At 38.1% G+C, this 23,369-nt stretch overlaps 1 protein-coding gene across 1 annotated transcript; it reads right to left on the bottom strand.

The window, feature by feature from the left end:
* Positions 1-379: 379 nt before the first annotated feature.
* On the bottom strand, positions 380-2,716 carry LOC118742099. Its single transcript, XM_036474063.1, has 3 exons — positions 1,877-2,716; positions 1,205-1,702; positions 380-1,135 (listed from the first exon to the last, which is right to left on the bottom strand). The coding sequence occupies exons 1-3, from the start codon at positions 2,714-2,716 to the stop codon at positions 380-382; spliced, it is 2,094 nt and encodes a 697-aa protein (XP_036329956.1).
* Positions 2,717-23,369: the final 20,653 nt, after the last annotated feature.

The following is a 23,369-nucleotide window of genomic DNA, read 5'->3' as shown; positions in this document are numbered from 1 at the left end:
ATACGTATTTATTGATATCCTACAACTATGTGCATACATAAATATGTAGGCAACCACACAAGTGAAGCGCATATTCTTTTCCTGATAGGCCGCTTAGTTGCCAAAGCGATTTGACATCACTTTTGGGCATTGCACAACCGTGCCCAAACCCACGCTCACTTTCGCACAAACACACTTACACGCACAAACGTGACTCACATATAGAGGAATAAAAAATTAAACCAGCAAACACCAGCAACAACAAACAGCACAGTCGGGTTGGTGCATGACACGTATGGCCAGAAATGACGCAGGCTTAGTTCCATAAGTCAGCGTGTCTAACTTATAGATGGCAAAGTTTTCCTGAGGAGATTCACGCCACAATATGCATTGGAGCATGCTATCTGGTGGGGTGACGCGAACACACCTTAAAGATGTCCCCAGTAAGTGCTATGGGAAAAGTACGAAATCTAATAAGGATATTAAAAAGTTTCGGCTGAATAGTTGGGCCTGCCATGAGTAGGTCATTCAGCGAAAAGCCCGAAGTAGTGGATGCAGAGCCATCAAAAACTACTCTCAGCTTGGTTGTGCTACTGTCATCCTCGATGACGCAATGATGCGGCAGAAAATACTTGCATTGTTGAAAAACCTCATTGGTAACTAGCGACATGTGATTAAGGTCCAGATATTCCTTTATGAACTTACTATATTCTGTTTTAAGCTCAGGGTTATGAGCGAATTTTCGTTCAAGACTTTCGAAGCGTTGACGGGCTTGCAAATAGGAGTCTCCAAGGGCCTCCACACCACGCTTCATGGGAAGACGAACTGAGTATTCGCCTGATGACAATCGCAAATAATTTTCCCGGAAGTGGGCTTCGCAGTCGATATCTTCTTGGGAGGCCTTAGAGATCGGCTCGAAGTTGTGCTCTATTTCCCAGAACTGACGCACTAAATCTTCCAACCGAGTGGCAATAATATCACTGGAGGACTTCCGTCGCACCTCAAAAGATGATAGTTTTAGAGCTTGTTGCCCCCCTCCAGATAGCACCCAACCGAGGCGTGTTTTCTGAAGGAGTTGTAAACCAGATGCCAAGCGTATCTGCCCCACACATAGCAGATCGAAGAACAATGCTGCTCCAATGAGCAGATCAATTCGCTGCGGTAAGTTGAACCCAGGATCAGCTAGTTGTATATTCGACGGAACATTCGACTAGTTGGTGCTCACGGAGCAGCCAGGCTGGTTGTCGGTTATGGTTTGCACAACAACAGCTGTTATGTTTGTTGAGAAATCTGAAGTCCGCGACTTCAGTACGAGGTCGACTGAGTAACCCTCCGTTGAGAAATTGGCATCTCCAATGCCAGATACTGTAGCAGAAGATTTTGCTTTTACAAGCTGCAATTGGTTTGCAAGGCGAGTTGTGACAAAATGTAACTGGGAGCCAGAATCTAAAAGCGCTCTGCAAGGCACGAAGCTTCCAGCACGATTTTTTACCAGAACGACGGCAGTAGCTAGGAACACAGCATCAGAAGGAGATACTGGGGTACTAGGCGACACAGATAACGATGCAGTCATAGCGTTGGATTGAACTGTAGCTGCCGACGAAGCTTCGGCTTGACTATTGATTAACGATGCAGTTGAGCGTTCGAAATGCAAGAGCGTGTGGTGTTTCGACTGACAGGCGCGGCACGATCCGGATTTGCAGTCACGAATTTGATGCCCAGTCTTTAGGCAGTTAAGACAAAGGGAAAGCTTCTTAACTTCCCTCAGGCGTAAGTTCGGAGACAAATTTGCGAAGCGTTGACAGCTATAAATTGTATGCTCGGCAGATCCACAAAACACACAAACACCTTTTGAGCCGTTGGAAGCAACAAAGGATTTCCTCTGACCAGTACTCACGTTCTTGTTAGCTTTTACCGCCTGACCAGTCGGTGTCTGCATGGAATGCTCAACGTTCTCGAGTGCTCTGCAGCGCTTCTCCAAGAACATAGCTAATTGATCCCTGGATGGCAGTTCGCTGATCGATGAACTCTCCTCCCATTTAGCCTGCGTCTTTTTGTCGAGTTTCTGGATCACCAATTGTACGATGATGCCATCTGCGATCTTCCCATTGGATGCGAGCGACTGCAATGCGCGTATGTGTGCTGTGACCTTATCTGTCAGCTCTCGTAGCTTGGTTACGTTTGAATCTGCCCTCTCTAGCCCAAATATCTCCCTGACGTGTGCCTGAAATATAAGCCGTTTGTTATCGAAGCGCTTTTGTAAAAGATCTAATGCAGTGTTATAATTAGCATCGCTTATTTCCAGCGAGCGCACGGTGTCAAGGGCAGCGCCGCTCAGACAGGAACGAAGATGCTGCAATTTGTCGATGTTGGTGAGGTCGCTATCCTTGTCGATTATTGACGTGAACATTGAATAGAAATTTGTCCACTCGGTGTAGGCGCCACTGAATTTAGGCAGTGTCAGCAATGGCAAGCGTGAGCTATTAGCGTTCACAATGATTGATTGGGTCTCACTGGAGTTCATTCTGAGCGTGGAGCAATGTTGCGAGGCACTACGTTTACCAATCTCGCGTTGCAGTGTAGCTCTAAGGTTGATTAGAGCAGCATCGAAGTTACTTGGCAGGTCGCTGGCAATGGAGTCGAAGTCCAATTCCTCTAGGCTTGTGTGTGCGGCAGAAAAACTGGATTTCAATTCGCCTAAGGATTCTAGCATTGCTGAAAGACTGTACTCATCCATACTGTGTAGCTTGTCTGCGTCCAACTCGTTAATAAAGCTCTCCAGTCTGCTGAATATGGCCTTTGTTTTCAGCTTTAGAAAGGCTACTCGATCTGCACCTTCCCCTGGCATGACGAAGTTGCTGACGTTTACACTAGTGTGGCAGAATTATCTCAGTAAGCGGCCGGAAACAAACGAAAAATCGCGTGATACGATCACGTCGGGGTCACCAAATGTTGAGCTACTAAGCCTTTTTAGCAGCTATTAAAATAAAACAAATGATGTATGCATAAGTTAAGCAACTGTATTTAACAAGTTTTGGTCCGCGACTAACTAACAGAAAGTTCACCTTGAACTATTTAAGTATGTCCTAATTACATTGGATAACTGCAAATTCATCACCAACAATATAAAACCAGTTTTCTTAAATGCATGAGAATATTGCTTACATACATATGTACTATTTTTCGCTTGCTTGCATACGAATGTATCCAACTGAGCGCGGGCGGTACGTATGCACATACATATATGTATGTATGTATATACATATGCTTTATACATAGTATAAAGGGGAAACAAAATTAGCACAGTTTAAATACATACAAGTAAATATGCAGCTCAATTGAGTATGAAAATTTCAGTGTGATCAGATAACGTTATTCATATTGATTTTGATAAACATATTTTATGTTGCTGGCTTATCCGCTGCTGCTCCGAACATCTTCTTTTTTTGTTTTTTGGTACTTTCGCAATTATTTGTCAAAAGTCGCCGTCATGAATCGACGTAGTAAACGACGAGTTACAAAGTGCCCTTTACAAAAATATATAATTTCTGCAAATTGCGCTCCATAGCATCTACATTTCTAATCCGCTTTTCATTATCTTTGGCTCAAAATCTACTGTAATGATTAACCTTCTTTATTTTTTCATGAGATATTGAAGAAAAGCTACGAAAAGTACCAAAAAACACTTTTTTGAAAAAATCCATCCACTATCCGATAATGAGGGACAAATGCAGGACACTTGGAAAAAATCAATACATTTTCAGGTTTCTCAGGTTTGAAAAACTACGCAGGACCGACCTTTGAAAAACAGTACGGTCCTGCAAAAAACAGAACGGATGGTCACCGTATACATAGCGTTTCACAAAGGACTTTGACCGCAAGCTGCCTAACTACGAGCGGCAAAAAGGTTACTAAGGGAGGGGGGTGTTTGCAAAAAATAGAAATAGTTTTTGCTAAAAATGTAGACTAAGTGATTACAAAGTACTTTTCGATTTTTTGCGTTAAATTGCAACTTGGCATTGATATGAAATTCAAAATATATAAACTACATATCTGCGAAAGACAATTTTGTTCATGCTTTAACGCCTGATTTAGTTAAAAATTGGCACAGACATTGCCTATGCGCTGAGATATAATTTGTATCCCAAAATTTCGAAGAAAGGGAAATTGGACACTATCTCACTATCTACTAGGTCCGTCGACTATTTAGCATCTACTATCACAATCCAACCCAGTCGAATATCTGTGAGTATAGTAAAAACTTGACTCACACGGACCAAAATAGGCATGGAACCGCCGCATATCCCTAAGCGAGATGGCTGAGGCAACGAGAAGGCGGAACAACTTTCAAAATAGGGCCAATCCGTTCCACTTTCCCAGTCCTACCGCTCGCTACCTGCAAGCTCAAAAGGGATATATCTCTTTCATTAATAAGTGAAGGTGAGCTAGTCTCACCACTTACAGAACGACGATCATGCTGGGCAGAGGAGATTTAGCCGCAGCTGCCATTGGAAGGCTCGCGCAGAGGTTAAGGGTTCCCCATAATGACTTCTGTATCAGCATTTATGATTTGTGGATAATTTCCAGTTGGCATTCGAGCCAAGCAGACTGTTTATTTGCTTTTGAACCAAAGATGCGTTTTTCGCCGAACTCAGATTTAATGGAGCGGCTACTTGAATAGAGCAACTCATCTAAGAGCTTAAGTTAGATTAGGTTAGGAGGCCGTGTGTGGAATATTCCATACTTTCACTCGGATACAGAACCATCCATCGTGAGTGCCCTCCCTTAGTGAGTGTCAGGAGGAGACTAGTAGCTATGAGAGAAAGAGTATCTCGCCCAGACTGTTGAAGAAGCGTGACTTGTTGTTAAGTTGCTTCGTCTGTAGACCTGGACATCGACACAGATAGTGGTCAATTGACTTTTCCTCATCCTCAACATGGCAGCCTCTGCGGAGAGCACTGGTTGGTATTCGCCACCGTTGAAGCATTGGTACTATAGCACAGTGTCCTGTAATGATGCCGGTAAGAACTTTTACTTCAGATCTATTGAGTTTCAGTATATCTCCTGTATTTTTCCTACTAAGCCGCACAGAATACTTCAATAACCGCCTCATCAAATGTTTTGTATTTTGTTTTTTTCATTGGTGGGGTTTTTTAGTGACGGGTTCAAAATCCGGTGAACAACCCATTGCTGATGTTGGTTCGCCTTCCTAAAATAAGCTGCCTTCCGAACGGGTGTTGGGTTGCTACACAGAGGATACTTAGTAGAAACACTGGAGGGCGCGAGCTTCTTGAACAGAATGCAAAAAAATCATTTTTACCGACTCCTAGATCTCGGAATCAATTGTAAGACGGAAAGTAACGAATCAGCATTCCGAAGAAATACTAAATAGTTATACCGGAATGCTTAGTACTCAGACTGTCAGAGGTTTAGTGGGTGAAAGCCTCGCAACGATTTCGTCGACCCTTCACAAACCTGAAGTTCCTAAATGGTTTTATTTTACCAAGCAAATCGATGAACATTTAAAGAAACTTTAAAATCTAATAAAAAGTCTTTCGAATTTCAAATTCTTCAGTTTATGGGATGTCCAAATGATTGTTGTTTATCCTCGCTTTAAATTTTAATTTCGCTCTGTGTGCATTTTTCGTATGTTTTAATTCAGTTGCACAGCATACCAACTACATATGTATTATAATTTTGACTTGGTTTCCTAATTATTAACCGCTCAAAACTATTGCACGTACTTTTCATATTTAAGTTAATGTCATTTCGAGAGTAATGCAATTTCACGCAAAATAAACGAATGAATAAATTAAATGCGCTCAGCTCTTTTGTTTTTTGTTTCCTTCCACCAACTAAGCTAAGCTAAGCGTGGACATCAAAATATTTCGTACGCTAAATTCGTTATTTGCATTAATGCCGATCGCAGGTTTAAGTTAGCTGCAACTTTAAAAACTTCACACAAAACAAACGAATGTTGTTTTTTGCCCATTTCGGCATTTTTTTGGGCCTTTCGAAGGATTAGTGATTTCGTGGCGTTCATTTTGCACAAAGGACCGAATTTCGAATTTTCTATTTTACAGCATATATTGAAAATACATTTTATTTTCTCGTATTTTGTAAAGAAAAACATATTTTTTTTTTTGGGTTTTTGGATATCGAGTTTTCACTATTGTGCCGCAAGCCATCTAATACCGCTGAGGCGTCTATGGTGCAGCGGCACTCAACCGGTCGCTGGGCTTTGTTATCTGGGGCTATGAGTTTTTGGGTTCATTTATTGAAAATAGGACTCAGACAAGCGAGTTCGTTACACATACACACATATACACTAGGCGACAAATGAAAGTGTACACCTTATTCTAATATAATATTCACAATTATTTTCATGAAATATTTTTTGCAGTAATTATTTATGAAAATATAGTCCATTGCATAATATAAATTATATAAATTAAAGTCTCACAGTTTTTATAAAGTTCACGAAAATTCATATAAAATTTCATCAAAATTTTCAGAATTTCTAGAAAATTTTCGAGTTTGCAGTTACGTAGCCTATACAATTTTAGTCTGACAAAGTGCAAGTTTCAAATGGTTAAAAAGCCCATTGGTTTTTGAGATTTTTTTTGTGACGGATTTTTGCACTTTTTTTCATATAAGCATGAATTTCTTATATAATAAAATGCGGGAGACCGTTAGCAACAAAATTTCCGAAAAATTTAAGAGTTTTTGTAAATTGCACTTGTTATATAAAAAAAAACGCAAAAACCGTTAAAAAAAATTCTCAAAAATCAACGCGTTTTTAGTCAGTTGGAACTTCTAGAAACTGAACAAAAAGTTGAAAGTTTTGATGAATTTTTTTTGAATTTTCGTTAACTTTGTATAAAGTTTGAAACTTTGATTTTTATGGTTTATATTATAGAATGAACAATATTTTTATAAATAATTAAGGCAAAAAATTTGCATGTAAATTATTGTGAATATTAGGTATATTAGAACAAGGTGTACACTTTCATATGGCGCCTAGTGTATATGTAGAAGCTTATGCGTACGTACATAAATAGTATGCATGCAAACTAGCGGCAACCATTTCTCCGCCTAGAAAATTGCATTTTTTGTTTGTTTTCTGACTATACATGCCTTATTGAGGGTTTGCAAAAAAAATGCCTCAAACCTCAACCAAAACTAAAAAACAACCGGAGGTAAAACTCTAATAAAATGGACAGCCAACTAACTAACCGAAAATACATAAAACCGGCGCAAACGAATATTTCAGGTAACAAAGGCTTTCTGGGCATTGACTGAGCTAGGGGGCTTAGTGGGGAATGGGCGAAGGGGCGTGGGCATGGTAACCTAAGCACTTGTGTGGCTGAGTGCGAGAGCCACAGCGAAGCCACAGCAAAAAACACAGCCACACAGCTGTGAACCCGCAAACAGTAGCAGCAGCCCCGCAATGCGTCTGTATTTGTGCGTCTGTGTATGTGTGGGCGTTTAGCAGTCACGGATTTCTGGGGGCTTTCATTTGGGCAGCCAGCCACCGCCGCCGCCGCCGCCGCCGCCGCTGCCTGACTTTTGTGTATCGATGAATTTGCGGCATAAATTTTCATGTTATTCACATCGCTTGTCGTTTTGTTGCACGATTGAATTGGAATTTTTCATATGCAACCTAAAAAAGTACGAAAAAAAAAATTTGCAAATACAAGAAAAAGCAATGCGAGTGTCATGCCAACGGCTACTAAAATAAATGAGGCTGCAACCAGAAACCAGGCAAAGAAATACCTTTCGAAATTAATAAAAAAAAAAATAAATAAAAAAATATTGGCATAAAATAAAAAAAAATTGTGCAGCAAAAGAAATCCATCTGAAAAATTGCAATGAAATTGTTGCCAACGATTTTGCTGATCCACAATTGCGTGAGTGAATTTATTTGTTATTTAAATTTGATTCGCAATTTCACTGCTGCCATTTATTTATTTGTATTTTAAGTGTTTTTTTTTCTTCCCCCACAAAGCCTGCCAGTTGCGCGTTTGCTTGATTGCTATTTTTCATAAGGATTCCTTTTTTATAAGCTGTATGTTTTTTTGTGGCCGTGTTTGTTGTTGTACGTGTGGTAGTTATGGTATTGACGACGATTTAATGAAAATCGTCATGACGTTCGATATATCTACGTATGAACATACAATACATATTAGTGCAGTTTGTGCGCCACTTTTTTGCGCTGTTGTTGCCTCAAATTTGTTTAATATTTTTGAAATTTTTGTTTATTTTTTTAATTTTTGCAGAGACATTTTTTGTTGGCCTGTATTTTGTGTTGTGTGTTTACACGTATCACGATCTCACATAAATCATTCGGTCACGTTTGTCACACTGACACATTTTCCACTTGGATTTTGTTTGCATTCAACACACACACACACACAAAAGGTTACCCAGCCACACCTTTCGATTGCAGCTTAAAACGGTTTAGTAATTAAATTGGAAAAGTTAAGCGAATTACATATTTTGAAACTTTTTTTGGCGTTATTGAATAAATCGCTTTTCGTAATACCTTTGTAAAATGTAGGCCAAAAATAAAGGTCGTAAATTTCACAAAATTATCTATATTCATTCATTGTTTTAAAATTAATAAAGTTAGCCCAATTAGAAATACTCGAATGTAGTTGATGGCAAGGTCAGACAGTCAGGACAATCTTTCAGGGCACTGATAGCCATTTTCCTATATTTACCGCTTCCTTAAAGTAGATTGGCGGGAGGGGCAGTTGCCTTGGGCGCCAAATTGAGGGGGGCGCAAAATTATGGGATGGCGTTAAATTTTTTTTGTTTGCATACATCGACGGGTGGGGGACTGACTAAGCTTCTACTCGAAACTCTTGTCTGCTGTCCAACGAACATGAAGCCAAATGCTCTCCTGACAAAATGATGCGATTCGAATTTCTCATTTCCCTGGCTGTTTGGTATGACACCCATTTCAGGTCAATGTCATGAGTAAACCAATGCAGAGACATCGCTGCAGCCACTGAGTCGATGGGAAATTGCGATCAATTTCTATCCACCTATAGAAATAAGGACTTTGAATTTGCGGCAAAAAATGCCCATTTCGCAAAAGAAGGAAGAGGAAGATTTTCGATCACGAAGATCAAGATGGGCCTGCAATGTTAACACCACAATATCAATTTAGAACTGCTTTTTAATTGTTCTAGTTGACATTGCGTTGGCTGCTGTTAAGGAAACGATAAAGCAGTTGAAAAATTATGAAAATCTATGGCGGGTTTTTTTACCAACATTCGAAAAAGTCCCCAGGTTCAATCGAAGATGACACTATTTAATTGTCAAAATGTCATGAGTTGAGCACCTGAAGAGAATTAGGACAAAATGGATTGAAGCTTTATGCCGATTTGAAACAATTATGGCGTATTAAACCAGCAGCGATGAAATGACCTTTGGAGGTTCTTGAATTTCGTCAAGAAAAATTTCCTCGTTGTATTTCCTAATGTTTGGATTTCTCTCAGGATTTTTTTGACTTTCCCAGTGACTGTTGTAAGCAGGGAGCGACGTTTTTCAAAATCGAAGCTGACCACAACGTACCTAGGAGCTACTATGTGACAAGAAAGATTAAACGCTTTAGCTGTCTTATCTATCGCAAACGTAATTGTTATTCAGATTGGCTTGTGCAAAGCCATCGAAAAATTTTCTCAAGCCAAATCACGCAGTTAAACTTGTTGTAATTGATATCTGCAGATTTTTATTATAGCAAAAATTTGATTTTTTTATTTCGACAATTTTTGCAATTGATTGTCGTATAAGAAAAAGAAACTGATATAATAAGCATTATTATCAAAGGGCGCTGCTGCCCTGCTTCTAAAGCCGACCCCGTACACAATATGTTAGAGTTTGGAAGTTTGGCCGAGCTTCTCCTACAGTTCTACGCCGACTCCGAATGGCGATTATATTTTTATGAGCGGCTGAAATACACTCGGAGGTTTGCCATTCTCTAACGAGAGGCGATCGCTATTACAAAAAACTGTGTATTTCCTTTTCTTTTTTGATGTTAGCCGGAACCTGGGCTTGAAGACCGGCCATGAATGAGGACAGGGGAATGACAGCGCGCACTGCTAACCACTTCAGCACAGCGGCCGCCAGAAGTGGGAAAGTCTGAGCATAGTTCTGATGGAGACCTCCCAGAAAAAGACGCCTCCACCAACCCTGCTGCCAAGTTTTGATCCATCCGTTCAGAAGTTCACTGTTTCATTCCTGCAGTCCCCCATCCTATACTCGGTACACAAAGGAATAACAATTATTATGACTTTAAGAAACCACAAAACTGTTCGTCTCCCAAAAATGGGGCTGAGAATTTCCTGCTACCCAGCCCAATATTATCCTTGTGCAAAAGCAGTCATTGACACAGGTGATCATCCTTTAGAAGAGGGCAAAGATATTCGCAAAAAGTTTGGACAAACAATATAATTTGGGCCTTCACTACTTTTTTCAATGTTTATTCTGACTTAGCGGAAATTTCAGCCTGAAACACAATGGTTTAATGGCGCAAAGGAATTTGGAGTTTAGTTCTAGGTCCAACCATGAAATCTTGTTCTTTCATTTACCTTTGACCTCTAGCAATATACGGGTCTGTAATCGAGTTGGGTATCCTATTTGTCCTAACTTCCTCCTGATTTTAAATTTCCGGTCAAATCACAAATAATCCTGGGATTCTGAATTGCTAAAGACAAAAAGGAAATAAATATATAATTACTAGACTGTTGCAAAGGCTAAGTGCATAGGTATACATATATATATAACTTTAAACAAATATGTATGTACTTATCTGAACAGAAGTGCATGCAACTATGCTTATGTGCTTAGCTATTAGAATTCGCATTTAAATATGCGGCTACGCTTCTCTGCTTGCCGCTCTGCAAAGCCATTATTGCTTTTGAGTAGTTGGCCGCACCGCAACTGTCTACGCAACGACGTAAGTATGGCTTCTGTGGAACGGTAAATAAAAGCGCCACACAGTGGCTGCTGCTGTTGCCACAACACGTGCGTGTGCTTACACGCGATAACAGTCACTAACAGCAGCAAGAATAGCTAGAGCGGAAAAAAAGAAAGACCGGGGACGAGAGCGTCAGCTCCCTCCCCCCAACGATGAGATAGGTGTTGGCTTTCTGTTGGGACATTTCTCGTTGCAACCCCACAGCCATGTAAGCCACTAAAAGCGAGCTTACTCTGCATTCACATGACTAGCTAGGTATGTTGAGCACAAAGCGGAGTAGCCGCAAGTCCTCAGCTAAGCGGCAGCTCATCTAATCCTGACTTTCTACCTAGATTCTGATGCTGCGTGGGAAAGAGGCCTTTGCCAGCGCTTCCCTTGCGCACATTAGGTCAAATGATACATTTGGCTGTGCGAAAGTCCAATTTCGTAAAGGCAGTTTTACATTATTTTTTGTTGCCATTCTGTAGAGAATACTCCAAAATAACAGAAACTTCACTTAGTTTTTGTAAAATAAAAAACACGCTTCCCTTGCGCACATTAGGTCAAATGATACATTTGGCTGTGCGAAAGTCCAATTTCGTAAAGCAGTTTTACATTATTTTTTGTTGCCATTCTGTAGAGAATACTCCAAAATAACAGAAACTTCACTTAGTTTTTGTAAAATAAAAAACACCGTTATACAGCAATAAACCAAAGTTACACTTTCAAAACGTTATTGATACGTTGTTTGCGCAACCGGTTTATTTTGTAAATTTCAAGTGCATTGTTTTTGTAAAGTTCGAATAACTAAAGGAAAATTTTAAATGGGGAAAAAAATTATATCTAAGTGAGAACCTATGTCCCAATTTAAAAAAGTGACTTTTTATCATTTGTTTGCAAAAAACTGACTTATTTGCATAACCTCAAAAATTTTTCTGATTTATTTCAATTTATGATTTTATGTAAGCTTTTACAATTTTGTTAACTTTCGGCAAACAAAATGGAATCGGAAATGGATAAATTAAGATGTAATGAGTTCAATTTATTTTACTTAATTTGCCGTTTTTAGCCGTTTTCATGAAAAAAGGTTTTTTGTGTGCTATCATGCTATCACAAAAGGCAAGTTGTTTGAAGTTTGGCTGATTGGATGTTCGAAAAAAGAAAAGCCTTTTTCGGTTGTCAACCATGTTGAAAAAAAATTTGGTGCTGCTGATATTTGCGAAAGTTCCATGAAACTCTTAGAAGAAAAAAACGCGTATTTTTTTGCAATTATTTATCAAATAAATATGAAAATTATGGGAAACAATTTGGAAAGGATGCTAAAATATTTATATCTGAAAACATTGCGTTTCTTGCTGATGAGGTTCTTTTCGAAATCAAAAAGCCAACTGTGTCGACCATCAGCCGGATTCTAACTTTCGCTATCGCTAAAGTGCTAAAATAGGATAGCCAACCTTTTTCCGAATTTTTAGCTATCTCCAAAAATATCTCCAACATTTTTTGGTGATAAATAATCCATTTTAATGGTGATAAATAGTGAAAAAGGAAGTATGTGATACCAAAAAAAAAAAATGCCGCCTCAATTTGCATTACATTTCATCTCCTGTAGCGTAGCCGAGGCTATGTTACAAATACACTAGCGCCTTCGCAAAAAGGCAAATCCTTGAGAGAACTCACGGACTGAAATTTCCAATTTTTTTTACTCAAAGTGAATAGAGCTTTGAACATTCTTTTAACAAATTAGTTATATAAACATTCGTATTCTTTTCAGGAAGTTACCAGCGATTTTCGGTAAATGTGTCACAAAGCAGCATTTGTATTCTGAATATAAATAGATAATATCGGTTGAGAATTTGGAAATACTGAAACCTCAAGTGATAATGAAGTGATTTATGAAGACAAACTGCTTTAGGAATCTCTCCTCAAGACATATCTGCGAGACATGTAGTAAATATTTTTCTTTTTTTAATTTAGGAATTTCGATAATGCCATAACTAATCGCTAGAAGAAACCATTTATGTACATGTGACCATAATTATTTTATTATATAGCTCATTTTAAAGAGGAGCGGGTTGTGTATGATAAGAAAATAACTTGTGTCAAAACCAAGCTAATTGGACAATGTTTTTGAGTAATACCTAAAACATATACTCATCATTTGAACATACAAAAAAGCAGTAAGTTCTGTTTTACGAAAGCCAAGTCTGTTTAACATTTTATTTACTGCCTTTACACTTGTTTTAACGTTTTCCATCTTTTTACATTAAAATAATGCAATATTTTAGCTGCTATTAATTTCGCACAGAAAAAGTAATCATTTGACCTAATGTGGTTTGATAGGAAATAAAATTTTTTTGCGTAAAATTTTTATTTAGTCAACCATTTATTTTCGGCAATATCCGCTCGTTTATTCCCAGTTAAGCCTGTGAGCCAGTGAGCCAACGAGCCAACCGGTCTCTGGGCAGTCGCTCAGCCGGCGAGTGAATTGCTTGTGTGGCCAAGGCAATGCCGTTAACAGCGGTTACAGTGACCAGACGCGTAGTAAATCTCATAGATTGGGACTGAGTCTGCAGTTAAGAGAGGAGTCAGCCAGTCAGGCGGCATCTCAGTCAGCGAGTCAATGCGCCTAGGTCAGTTTCGCATTCGATTCCGGTTGCGTGTGTGTGTGTGTGCCTGTTCTTCATATTTGTTTATTACTTGCTTCCTTCCTCTACAAAAACAGGCAACAAAAATAGTGGGTGGGAGAGTCTGGTGGAATTTATATTGCTTGTGGGCTCACATGCAACCAGCCAACTTACTTACACACATACATATTTAGTAGAAAATAATACCTGGGTGTTTGCAGCAATGCGATTGTAAATGGGTTGTTGTAGAGACAAAAATATGCAGCCAAATCAAAAGCACAACAGCAGCAACAATAATGGCAAAAACAAAAACGTTTTTGCAACAGAATCCACTCTTCGTAGTTAGTCGTAGAAATGCTGGTTGAGCGCTTCCACAGCCACCAAAGCTGCTGCAATGTGCAACGCATGCTGGCTCTAACTGCACCCCCCTCCGCTTCCAAGTTTGCATTGTTTACGAATACTTCATCAATTCCTTGCTTAACCTGCACCTAAATTCGTGCTTTTCATTGCGCCGCGGCGATTTTATTAGCGTGCGGGAGCTTTGCTGCTTCTTTGTGTAAATATGTTTGCTTGTTGTGCAACACTTTTTAAGCTGCCACGGAACACTTTTATGCCACCGCTGGTTATTTGCAACTGATCTCTCTTTTTTTGTGCTTTGTTGTCATTCTATTCTTTCGCTTGTCATTTCCTCGTTAGCTTTTGGCAACCCTTTGGTATTATCTGTGCATTGTGTTTTGTGAAAATTGTATGTGTACTTTCAACTACCAAGGTACTTTGTGTATTTGTTTTTGCACTTTGTACTACTTTCAGTGTTTTGACGCTGCACCAACAGATTTCTCCATTTAAACGAAATTTCATTAAATTTGATTTGCTCACCATTTGGTCACCCCCCGATTGTTAATGACGTATTTATGTAGCTCATTTTGGGTAAAGCACAGTGGGTTTATTCAGAGGTGGAATGAGCTGGAGCCGATAATTTTGAAGTAACATAAATTTAAGAAGAGTTGAGCGGGTTGAAACTGTGGGACCAATGACCAATGAATCTATTAAGTTCGCGTCAGGGGTGTAGAGGTTTTTGTAAGAGGCTTAAGTTTAGGCTTTCATTGCAGCCCTAAAATTACTTCTGTTTGGTAGAAAATTAATAGAAATAGAGCATTCGGTTTCAAGATAAAGCCTATCTACGCAGATCAGTGATGATCAAAACAGCTCTCTCTGAGCTTCACTGATGTAGATATTAACGTTTATTGGGATAGAAAAAAAATCATTGCTGTTAAGCTATCTGGCCAAGTTGAGCGGCTTTCCTTGTTGAAGAACTAAAACTTAAAGCAACATTCCCTGGTGTTATACTGGAATTATACTAAAACTTGCTAAGTTGTGAGAACCATCCCACGATAAGTCAATTGAGAGTCGTTCAGAGAGATAATAAGGCTTTCTAAGCTGAACCTGTATATGCAGGATGTTTTAGTGAAGCATCTGGCCGAAGAATTGGGGAAGTCTCCGTGCACTGAAAATGCACCGTATCCCAAGGAAAGCGAGTGCGCGCATTCTCTGGAATTCAGTGAAAAAAATTTAACGCAGTTTTGGTAGATCGGAAAACCCAAGATAACTTTTTTATATCACTCAGACATATGTAGCTCTCTATTAAGGCTTACATAAAGCAGGATCTTTGATGTTTAGTATTGGTAGTTTGTGAAAGGAGGTAGAATGTGTGTCGTCCATTCTAAATACATCTGACCCAAAAATATACCAACGCAGTCTGCCGCAGGCTAGGTGACGGCAGAGAATATACATTATACTATCCTTTTTCTACCGGAAAGGTTTACTATGGATCTTCAATGATACTTATGGTATCTCTATGGCATAGATGGGCACACCAATACAATCTCATTTTGTCATGGTATTCGTGAATCGCGCTTAGTAGCAGTTGCCACTTTTCTATATTGTACAAAAGTGCGTCTGTTTTTGCGCGTGTTAGAAAACGCTCTTACAAATTTATATTTAATTTGTCTTATGAACATGAAACGAAAATAATAAAATATAATAAAAAAATAATGAATAAATAAATACAAATAATGAATTATGAAATTAATTTTTATAAGTACATATGTACGTGCATGAAAAGTTTTTTAATTTAATTTCATTAAACTAATGTTTTAAAAAATCATAGTTTATTCAACAACAAAATTCACAAAGTTGCTCGCGCTCATCACCTTCATATTTTTCATATTCCGGATGGAATGACAAATAATGTCGCCTTATATTAAAAGTACGATTTCAAGTAGTCGTATTACCACATAACAAGCATTGGGCATTATTAGCTTTTTTTTAATCCAAAAACTGTAATTGGCACTCATACTCAGACATTTTGGGCATTGTTAAATATATAGGTGGCAACCACGCGCTAAAATTACGAATAAAAATATTCAACGGCGAAGCATAATACCACTCTCATGAAATCTGAAAGCAGACTGAATTGAAATTCGCTGCGTCGTTTCTGTATACGTATAAGCGCTGCGACGCAGACGCTACTCGCGAGTAGCGTTTTGCCCATCATTGCTCTATGGGGTCCCCATGGACTGTGCTTTGAATTATTATTTACGACTACGAGATGAAGTCATTTATTTGAACTGAAACCCAATATAGCGATGAAACTCAGCGTGTACGAAGAAATATAAAATATCACGATAACGGACCTGCGGAATTCCTTGTGCTGAGAGGAAAAGAGAAATTCAATATTGAGACTTATTTACCTACTAGCTTATACCCGCGGGTTTCACCCCGCGTTTTTATACAAATAGGAAAAATAATTTAATAATGTTAGATTTTATTTCTGTGCCCACTTCGTTATAGCTCGTTATTTTCTAAGCGAGTTAAGGTATTTAGGCGGTTTAAAACTATGAAATTATAAAATCTCCTCTCTCCTCCCTCTAAGTTTACCTTAAAAGGTTTCCAGGTATACGACGCGTGAACGTGAAACCTTCTTGGAGGTGCCACGGCTCTCCCTTTTCCATTTAATGAAATTTATTCTGTCTTCCACAAACACTTCCAGGGATATGTGGCAAGAAAAAGTCAATTTGTACAGGAAGTGCCGCGCCCATTTTTTTTATAACCCTAATCTTCTTCCATGAATTTAGAATTGATTTTACATACCCCAGTACCAAGTCCCAGTACTCTACCATAAACATCTCTGGAGATATGCAGTATAAAACAGTAAATTTGTACGGGAGGTACCATGTCCCCTTTTCGAATAACACAAATTCTTCTCTATGAGTATGGAATTAATTTTGTATACACATCTCGGTGCCAAGTTCCAGTCCTCTGCAATAAACACCTCCAGAGATATGCAGCATAGAAAAATCAATTTGCATGGGAGTTGCCACACCACCTTTTCCAATAACTCTCATTTTTCTCCATGAATATGGTATTAGTTTCACATACATACATGCATACATATGTGTTTCCATACCAAGCTTGAGTGCTTTACCCCAAACATTTGAAGAGATATGCAATATGAAACTTTCAGTCAGTATGGGAGGTGCTACGCCTCTTTTCCAAAAACGTCCATTTTTCTCCGTGAATATGAACATGATTTCACACTGTGTTGGCAAACTGTTAATCTGATTAACGATTAAAATGTTAATCGCCTTTGACGATTAAAATTAATTAGTCGTAATCAACTGTACGATTAATGATAACATTTTTTTAATCGTTAATCGCTGGCTGCGATTACGTTTAATTAATTTAAAACATTAATCGTTAATCCAATTAAAAATAAAATCTGATTAATTTGTCTAGTTTGAAACCAAACACCAGTTATAGTAATTATTTTGTGTTTTACGCTTATAAAAAGCACGTAATATAAAAAAATAATAATTATTGTTATTAGTAATACATAAACTGGGAACTTTTACAAACCTAGTTTGTAAAACGTTTGTTGGTATACATATATCTTAATGAAAATGCACACCAAATTGCTTAGATTGATGAGGAAACCCGACTTAGCCATACTGGATTAACTTGCTTTGTGTGCACAGGAAAATTCCAGCATAACTTTATTAATCACCAAACCTACTTGATCAAATAAAGAGTTAATGATTAAAAATTTATTTTAAATCGCGGTTCGGTTAACTGTTTAGTCGGATTAAAATTAATCATGATTAACTGTAATCAGATTGAATTTAATCGAATTAACTAACTAATTAAAACATTAATCGATTAATGCCAACATTGATTTCACATACATATCACTATACCAAGTTTCAGTTCTCTCCCACAAATACTTCCAGAGAAAATTCCAATTTGTATGGGAGAGGCCTTGAGTTATCGGACTTACTTTCAGTCTAAGACCATCCTTCCGAAATCCGTAGTAAGTGTACTAAATTCCGTTCTGATCGGAAAACCGGTTAAGGAAGTAGCCTATTTTTCAATCCAGGTCATAAACCATCTTTGAGCAAAATTTAATTTTCAAACAGGTGGCAATTCTTAAAAAAGTAGCCTATAAGCTATCATAAGCTATCTGTGTGCATACTTTCATGCAAATCAGTTCAGTCATTTCCACGTATTAATTTAATTAAAGTTTCCTAATACGTGATAACTCTTAAAATAGTAGCCCATTTTCCAACATAGGTCATAAGCTATCTCTGTGCGAAATGTCATGCAAATCTGTTCAGTCGTTTCCGCGTATTAATTTAATTAAAACTTTTTTAACAGGTGGCAACTCTTCCAAAAAATTTGCCTATTTTCCACTGTAGGTCATAAGCTATCTGCTTGCAAAATTTGATGCAAATCCGTTCAGTCTTTTCCACGTATTAATTGAATTAAACTTTTTTGGCAGGTGGTAACTCTTAAAACAGTAGCCTATTTTTCAACCTAGCTCATAAGCTATCTGTGTGAAAACTTCCATGCAAATCGGTTCACTCATTTCCGCGTATTAATTAAATTAAACATTTCTAACAGGTGGCAACTCTTAAAAAAAGTAGCCTACTTTCTAACCTAGGTCATAAGCTGTCTATGTGCAAAATTTCATGCAAATCCGTTTAGTCGTTTCCGCGTATTAATTTAATTAAACTTTTTTAACAGGTGGCAACTCTTCCAAAAAATTAGCCTATTTTCCACTGTAGGTCATAAGCTATCTGCTTGCAAAGTTTCATGCAAATCCATTCAGTCATTTCCGCGTATTAATTTAATGAAACTTTTTTAACAGGTGGCAACTCTTAAGAAAAGTAGCCTATTTTCCAATCTGGGTCATAAGCTATCTGTGTGCAAATTTTCATGCAAATCCATTCAGTCATTCCCGCATATTAAATAAATGAAACTTTTTTAACAGGTGGCAACTCTTAAAAAAACAGCATATTAACCAATCTGGCCCATAAGCTATCTGCGTACAAAATTTCGTGCAAATCCGTGCAGTCGTTTCCGCGTGATGATTTCCCAAACATCCAAACATACAAACTTCCACATTTATAATATTTATTAGATTAGATATACTGTGTACAGAATTGTCGTGGCGACTACAGGCTTATCGGAACTTTAATTCTCTGTCTGGATTTCTATGAGATTTCTTGACGAAGTTCGACGTTGATACAAAAGAAGCTTGCACAAAGTTTAGTGAATATTACTCAGAGGAAATTGAGCCTAAATTTATGAACGAAATGGTTCAAGGAAAAATAAAAAAATGTACCTTCCAAGAAATCGTACAAATACATATTTGCGTTACTTTCCTTTCATTTGTTTCATTGTACAAAAAATTACGAAGGTATGTCTTAGACTGATGAATGATGTAGTGTAAAAATAATAAAAAAACTTGGGTAGTAGAATGTACCGCGAAGCTTGTCGCATGGAAGGAATTTTTACGTTTTGTCAGCAAGCCGACTTCACGGTGAAAATCCACTATCGGTATGGAAACGGTGTCGCAGCAGGTGCCAATTGATGAACAGCCAGTGCTGAGTTGCATTAAATTTGACAGACATTCTCACATTAAGATTGATTGAAAATTCTTTAATTTCATTTAACTCTATCGAAAGCTGCTACTTACTAATCCAACTTCCTTTTGGGCGAAAACTGGTCACACTTACCTGAAAAGGAAACAGAAAGAAGAATTAATTAGAGCGAATACCAATAAGTTGTTTTAATCAATTGCACAAATAAGTAAGTATAATAAGTATAATAAGAACCATCCGAACAATAAGCCCATAAGTTGGGCGGTGTCATGAGACGAGTTCAAGCTGATAGCCAACTGAAATTTATGAAAAACTAAATTACGCCTGCTTTAGGTTAAACTGGAGGTATATCACCAATTGAGGAAGTGCCTTTAGAAGGACAACGTACTGAAATAAATATTGTGCTTACTACTTCATAGTTGATAGAAGGCATAAATATTGGGTAGTTTCCGATCATTTACGCAAATAAGCAATGCCTGAAAGTATTCCGCAAAAAGCTTCCACCATTAAAAGCAATTTTACTTAACTCGTGTTTACGTCATGCTATTTTTGTCACTTTCCTGTCTTATGAATGCAATTCTCAAACAACTCATGAATTGATCTGATGTAGGCAAGTGTTCCCAAAAATTTTCTATCTACGTTCTCAAAACTCCCGTCAACGACAATTACTTTCGGCTTGCCTATTCAAGAGCTAGACTCCTATTCAGGAATACCCCAGTTAAAGAGCTCGCTAATTAATAAATTTTTAAATATTCTCATACAATTATTTCTCTATACCTTTTAACCTTAGACCTATCCTAATAAAATTGTGTATCTTAATTTATTGCTCCTCCAACTTTGAAAACTGTGCAGTAGTTTTTTGTATCAGAAATCCCCCGTTAGTTTGTTTGAAAAGTGTCTAAATTGCTATATCCGTTTTTCTACAATACGCGCTTTCCTAAATTTCCGCTAGAGCACGCCCGTTACACCTCTTCGCCGCAGCCACACGGTGGGTGCCACCTGCATTGGCAGCGGGTGGTGTATATACAACTTTTACTGATTGTAAAAGAAGAGCGCAGCGTAGGGCTCCTTGTGAAACTGTGTGTCAGTCGGTTCCCTGGGCTCAGTTGCCCCTGTCCTCCGTACGTCCTTTTCCTATCAATTTCACATTCGCTTTCGCGTTCATGGCTGTTGTGGAATGCGCGTAACGAGTTGCCAAACGTTCATTTGATTTCATTTCGTTTCATGAGAATTCGCTTTTGGCAATCAGCAGCAACGGGCAGCAGGCACAACAACAAAAATAACCATATACGAACTTGTTGTATGCAATTGGAGGAGCAGCAAAAAATGCGTTTGCTGGAATGCGTAAAAAGTTTTCGTCCGTTCAACTGTTTTGTATTTTATTTCTTTTAGCTTTCGATGCTTTCGCGATTTTCTATTTGATGTTGATATTTCTTTTGTTCGTTTAAGCCAGTTGTAAAAGGACTTTGTCGTCTTTAAACGAGTATCAATTGCATGCAGACAGGTGCGCAAATATGTTGCAGAACAAGGGCGAGAACGGACTGAGCTGAGTGGGTAGTAGTAACTTTTGTGCCTGAAAATAAATTGGTTGCACCCTTTTCGTGTGCAAAGTGGTGGAGTTTATTTTATTTATTTCATTAATCTCCCTAAGCCTATGTCCACAATGTGCGACATATGCAATGCGGAACTGCTCCTTGCTAGTTAATCCCGGAACCCATAATTAGGTAATTTCGTTTTGGTCAGAATATAGGCCAGCTCTCCCCTACAGAAATCCACTAGTTTAGATCTATCAAATTTAGAAGAGGGTGCCTGAATGGTCGGTCGGCTATCCGAGATGACATTCACCTGCCTCCTCGCGGGCACATTTGATGTACTTTACTGCCTTTTTAATTGCAAACGTGTACCAAACAAAGAGAGATGAGCCCTGCAAGAAGGTCGAGTCCGTGATTCCAGTCACTGCGGCTTGCGAATTTCGTGCAGGGTTTGTGGTGAGCCGAGGTCTTCGACAGGATATAGAGCACCCTGGACCGAATCAAGCTTATAGGCCTCTGGAATTTAAAATTTATGATGTGATTTACTAAGAATGTTTATACTTTGTTAAATTTTTCTATTAAAACACATTTTTCTTTTAGTCTTTTTTTACGTCATAACTCCTTGTTTCCTTAAGCCTTCAATGGGTTAGGAATAAAATTATTTTATTTTTTTTTTGGGAAGTGGCAAAATGTGATAAATCGGTGAGTAAAACGAAAAAACCCGCAGCATGCACTAAACTCCCTTTGAAAGTGTTAGGGACTTTTCGGAAATTCCCTTAAAGTTGGTGTGTATATTGCATCACTTAGAGGGACTCTTTAGCTCTGGGGTGAAAATAGTTTTAGGTCAGAGTAAGGACACATTTTTATATTCCCTTGAAATCCTCGCTACTGACTTTGAAGATGAAGTGTTTGTAGTGCCTATGAAATATGTTAGGGGAAACAAGTAAAGGGAATAAGGGTTTACGAGTCTTTTTTTTTAGTTATAACTTAAATTTTGATTAGCTTTATTTTTTTCCCATTTAGCATTTTATTTGGAAAAGTTCTGGCACCACTGGTAGGCAGCGCTCAGAAGATCTGCTAATAGGGAACGTCTCTTGGGTTTATACCCAGCATTACAAAGAATGGAGATAAAATGTTGGCTTACGAGACACGAGCCGTTTTAAGTAATATCGCCGTGAAATCGGCGGCGTTAATATGTTCTCTCAACAGAGATTATGTGCTCTATTCTAAGTACAGGCGTTGGTAAGGTTTGGCGGTTGGCACCATCTGTCTCTCTAATCTAGTTCCTGAAGCCAATAGTTTACAGTTCATCAGCTAATTTACGGCGTTCTCTAGGCTCACATTACAGATACTGCATATTGAGTTAGAGGAAACTAGTGTGGTTAGTTCTCTTTTCCGCTGTGGTATCCTTTATCTTGTCAGAAATTGTGAGGAATTCCAATAAATTGGGGTGGAGTTCTGTCCTTTTTTACAATTGACGAACAGTGTCTGAGTACATCGATTTACCTTCTACAAGGAATAGACAACCTTTGTCCTCGAAGTAGTTCTTCTAGCATAGCTCTGAGACCTATTAAATAGCTCTACGTATACAGTTCTCAAACATCAAATGAGATTAAATGAAGAAGAAACAAAGTGAATGCATTTCGTACTACTGAGGAGTGATGAAGAAGTAGCTCTTAAAGATTTTAGCTTACTTGGGATTATGAAAGAGTACGAAGCAATAATAATATTCAATACTAGAAAAGTCCGAAAAAGAATAATCCTGGTAGCTTTAAGGCAATTTACTCAGTTGAGATATTTCAATTCCTCAAAACAAAATAGTGCCATATAAAGTTTTAGTGAAATCTTTGTTTATTTTCTTGGCATAAATCTTCGCATACCTGTGACTTGGAAATGCATGTATCTACATACCTACCTAACTTCCTTTGTGCTCTAATTGACAGAGAAATGCGCTCTACCACTCTGCCATTCTGGACAACGCTCTGGGCTGCCTAAGGTGTTGCATAAATCATGATTTCCTTTTCACTGTCAAAATAGAACCGATAAAGAAACACTAACGTTGGCATGAGAGACATATGTACCTATACAAAAGCAATTTCGCAAGCATAGTATTTTAGCTTTTATTTCTCATAAATACAATGCCTACCTTAGACCGTTCGTTAAAAATAAAATTTGGTTTGCCGGGTGGAAAAAGATGTGTTTTGGTCTAAAAATAAGCTATGCAAAATTTTATTCGAATATGATAACTCCAAGTACTTGCGCGTTGCATTTGAAAATTTAGAAAACCATATGCATTCTGGGAAACAATTTTTTAACAAAATAGTTGATA

This window comes from Rhagoletis pomonella, unplaced genomic scaffold (genome assembly GCF_013731165.1).
Source record: "Rhagoletis pomonella isolate Grant_MI unplaced genomic scaffold, Rhpom_1.0 Rhpom_scaffold_00006, whole genome shotgun sequence".
Classification (NCBI taxonomy): domain Eukaryota; kingdom Metazoa; phylum Arthropoda; class Insecta; order Diptera; family Tephritidae; genus Rhagoletis; species Rhagoletis pomonella.
This window is presented reverse-complemented; position numbering and strand designations above follow the sequence as displayed.

Bases quoted from the DNA above. Each gene is read 5' to 3' on its own strand.
- LOC118742099 (XM_036474063.1), bottom strand. From the start codon at position 2,716: ATGGATGAGTACAGTCTTTCAGCAATGCTAGAATCCTTAGGCGAATTG. The intron at 1,703-1,876 runs GTGAGTACTGGT...AACTGCCTAAAG, and splicing joins CGGTAAAAGCTAACAAGAAC to ACTGGGCATCAAATTCGTGA. The intron at 1,136-1,204 runs GTGAGCACCAAC...AACTTACCGCAG, and splicing joins ACAACCAGCCTGGCTGCTCC to CGAATTGATCTGCTCATTGG.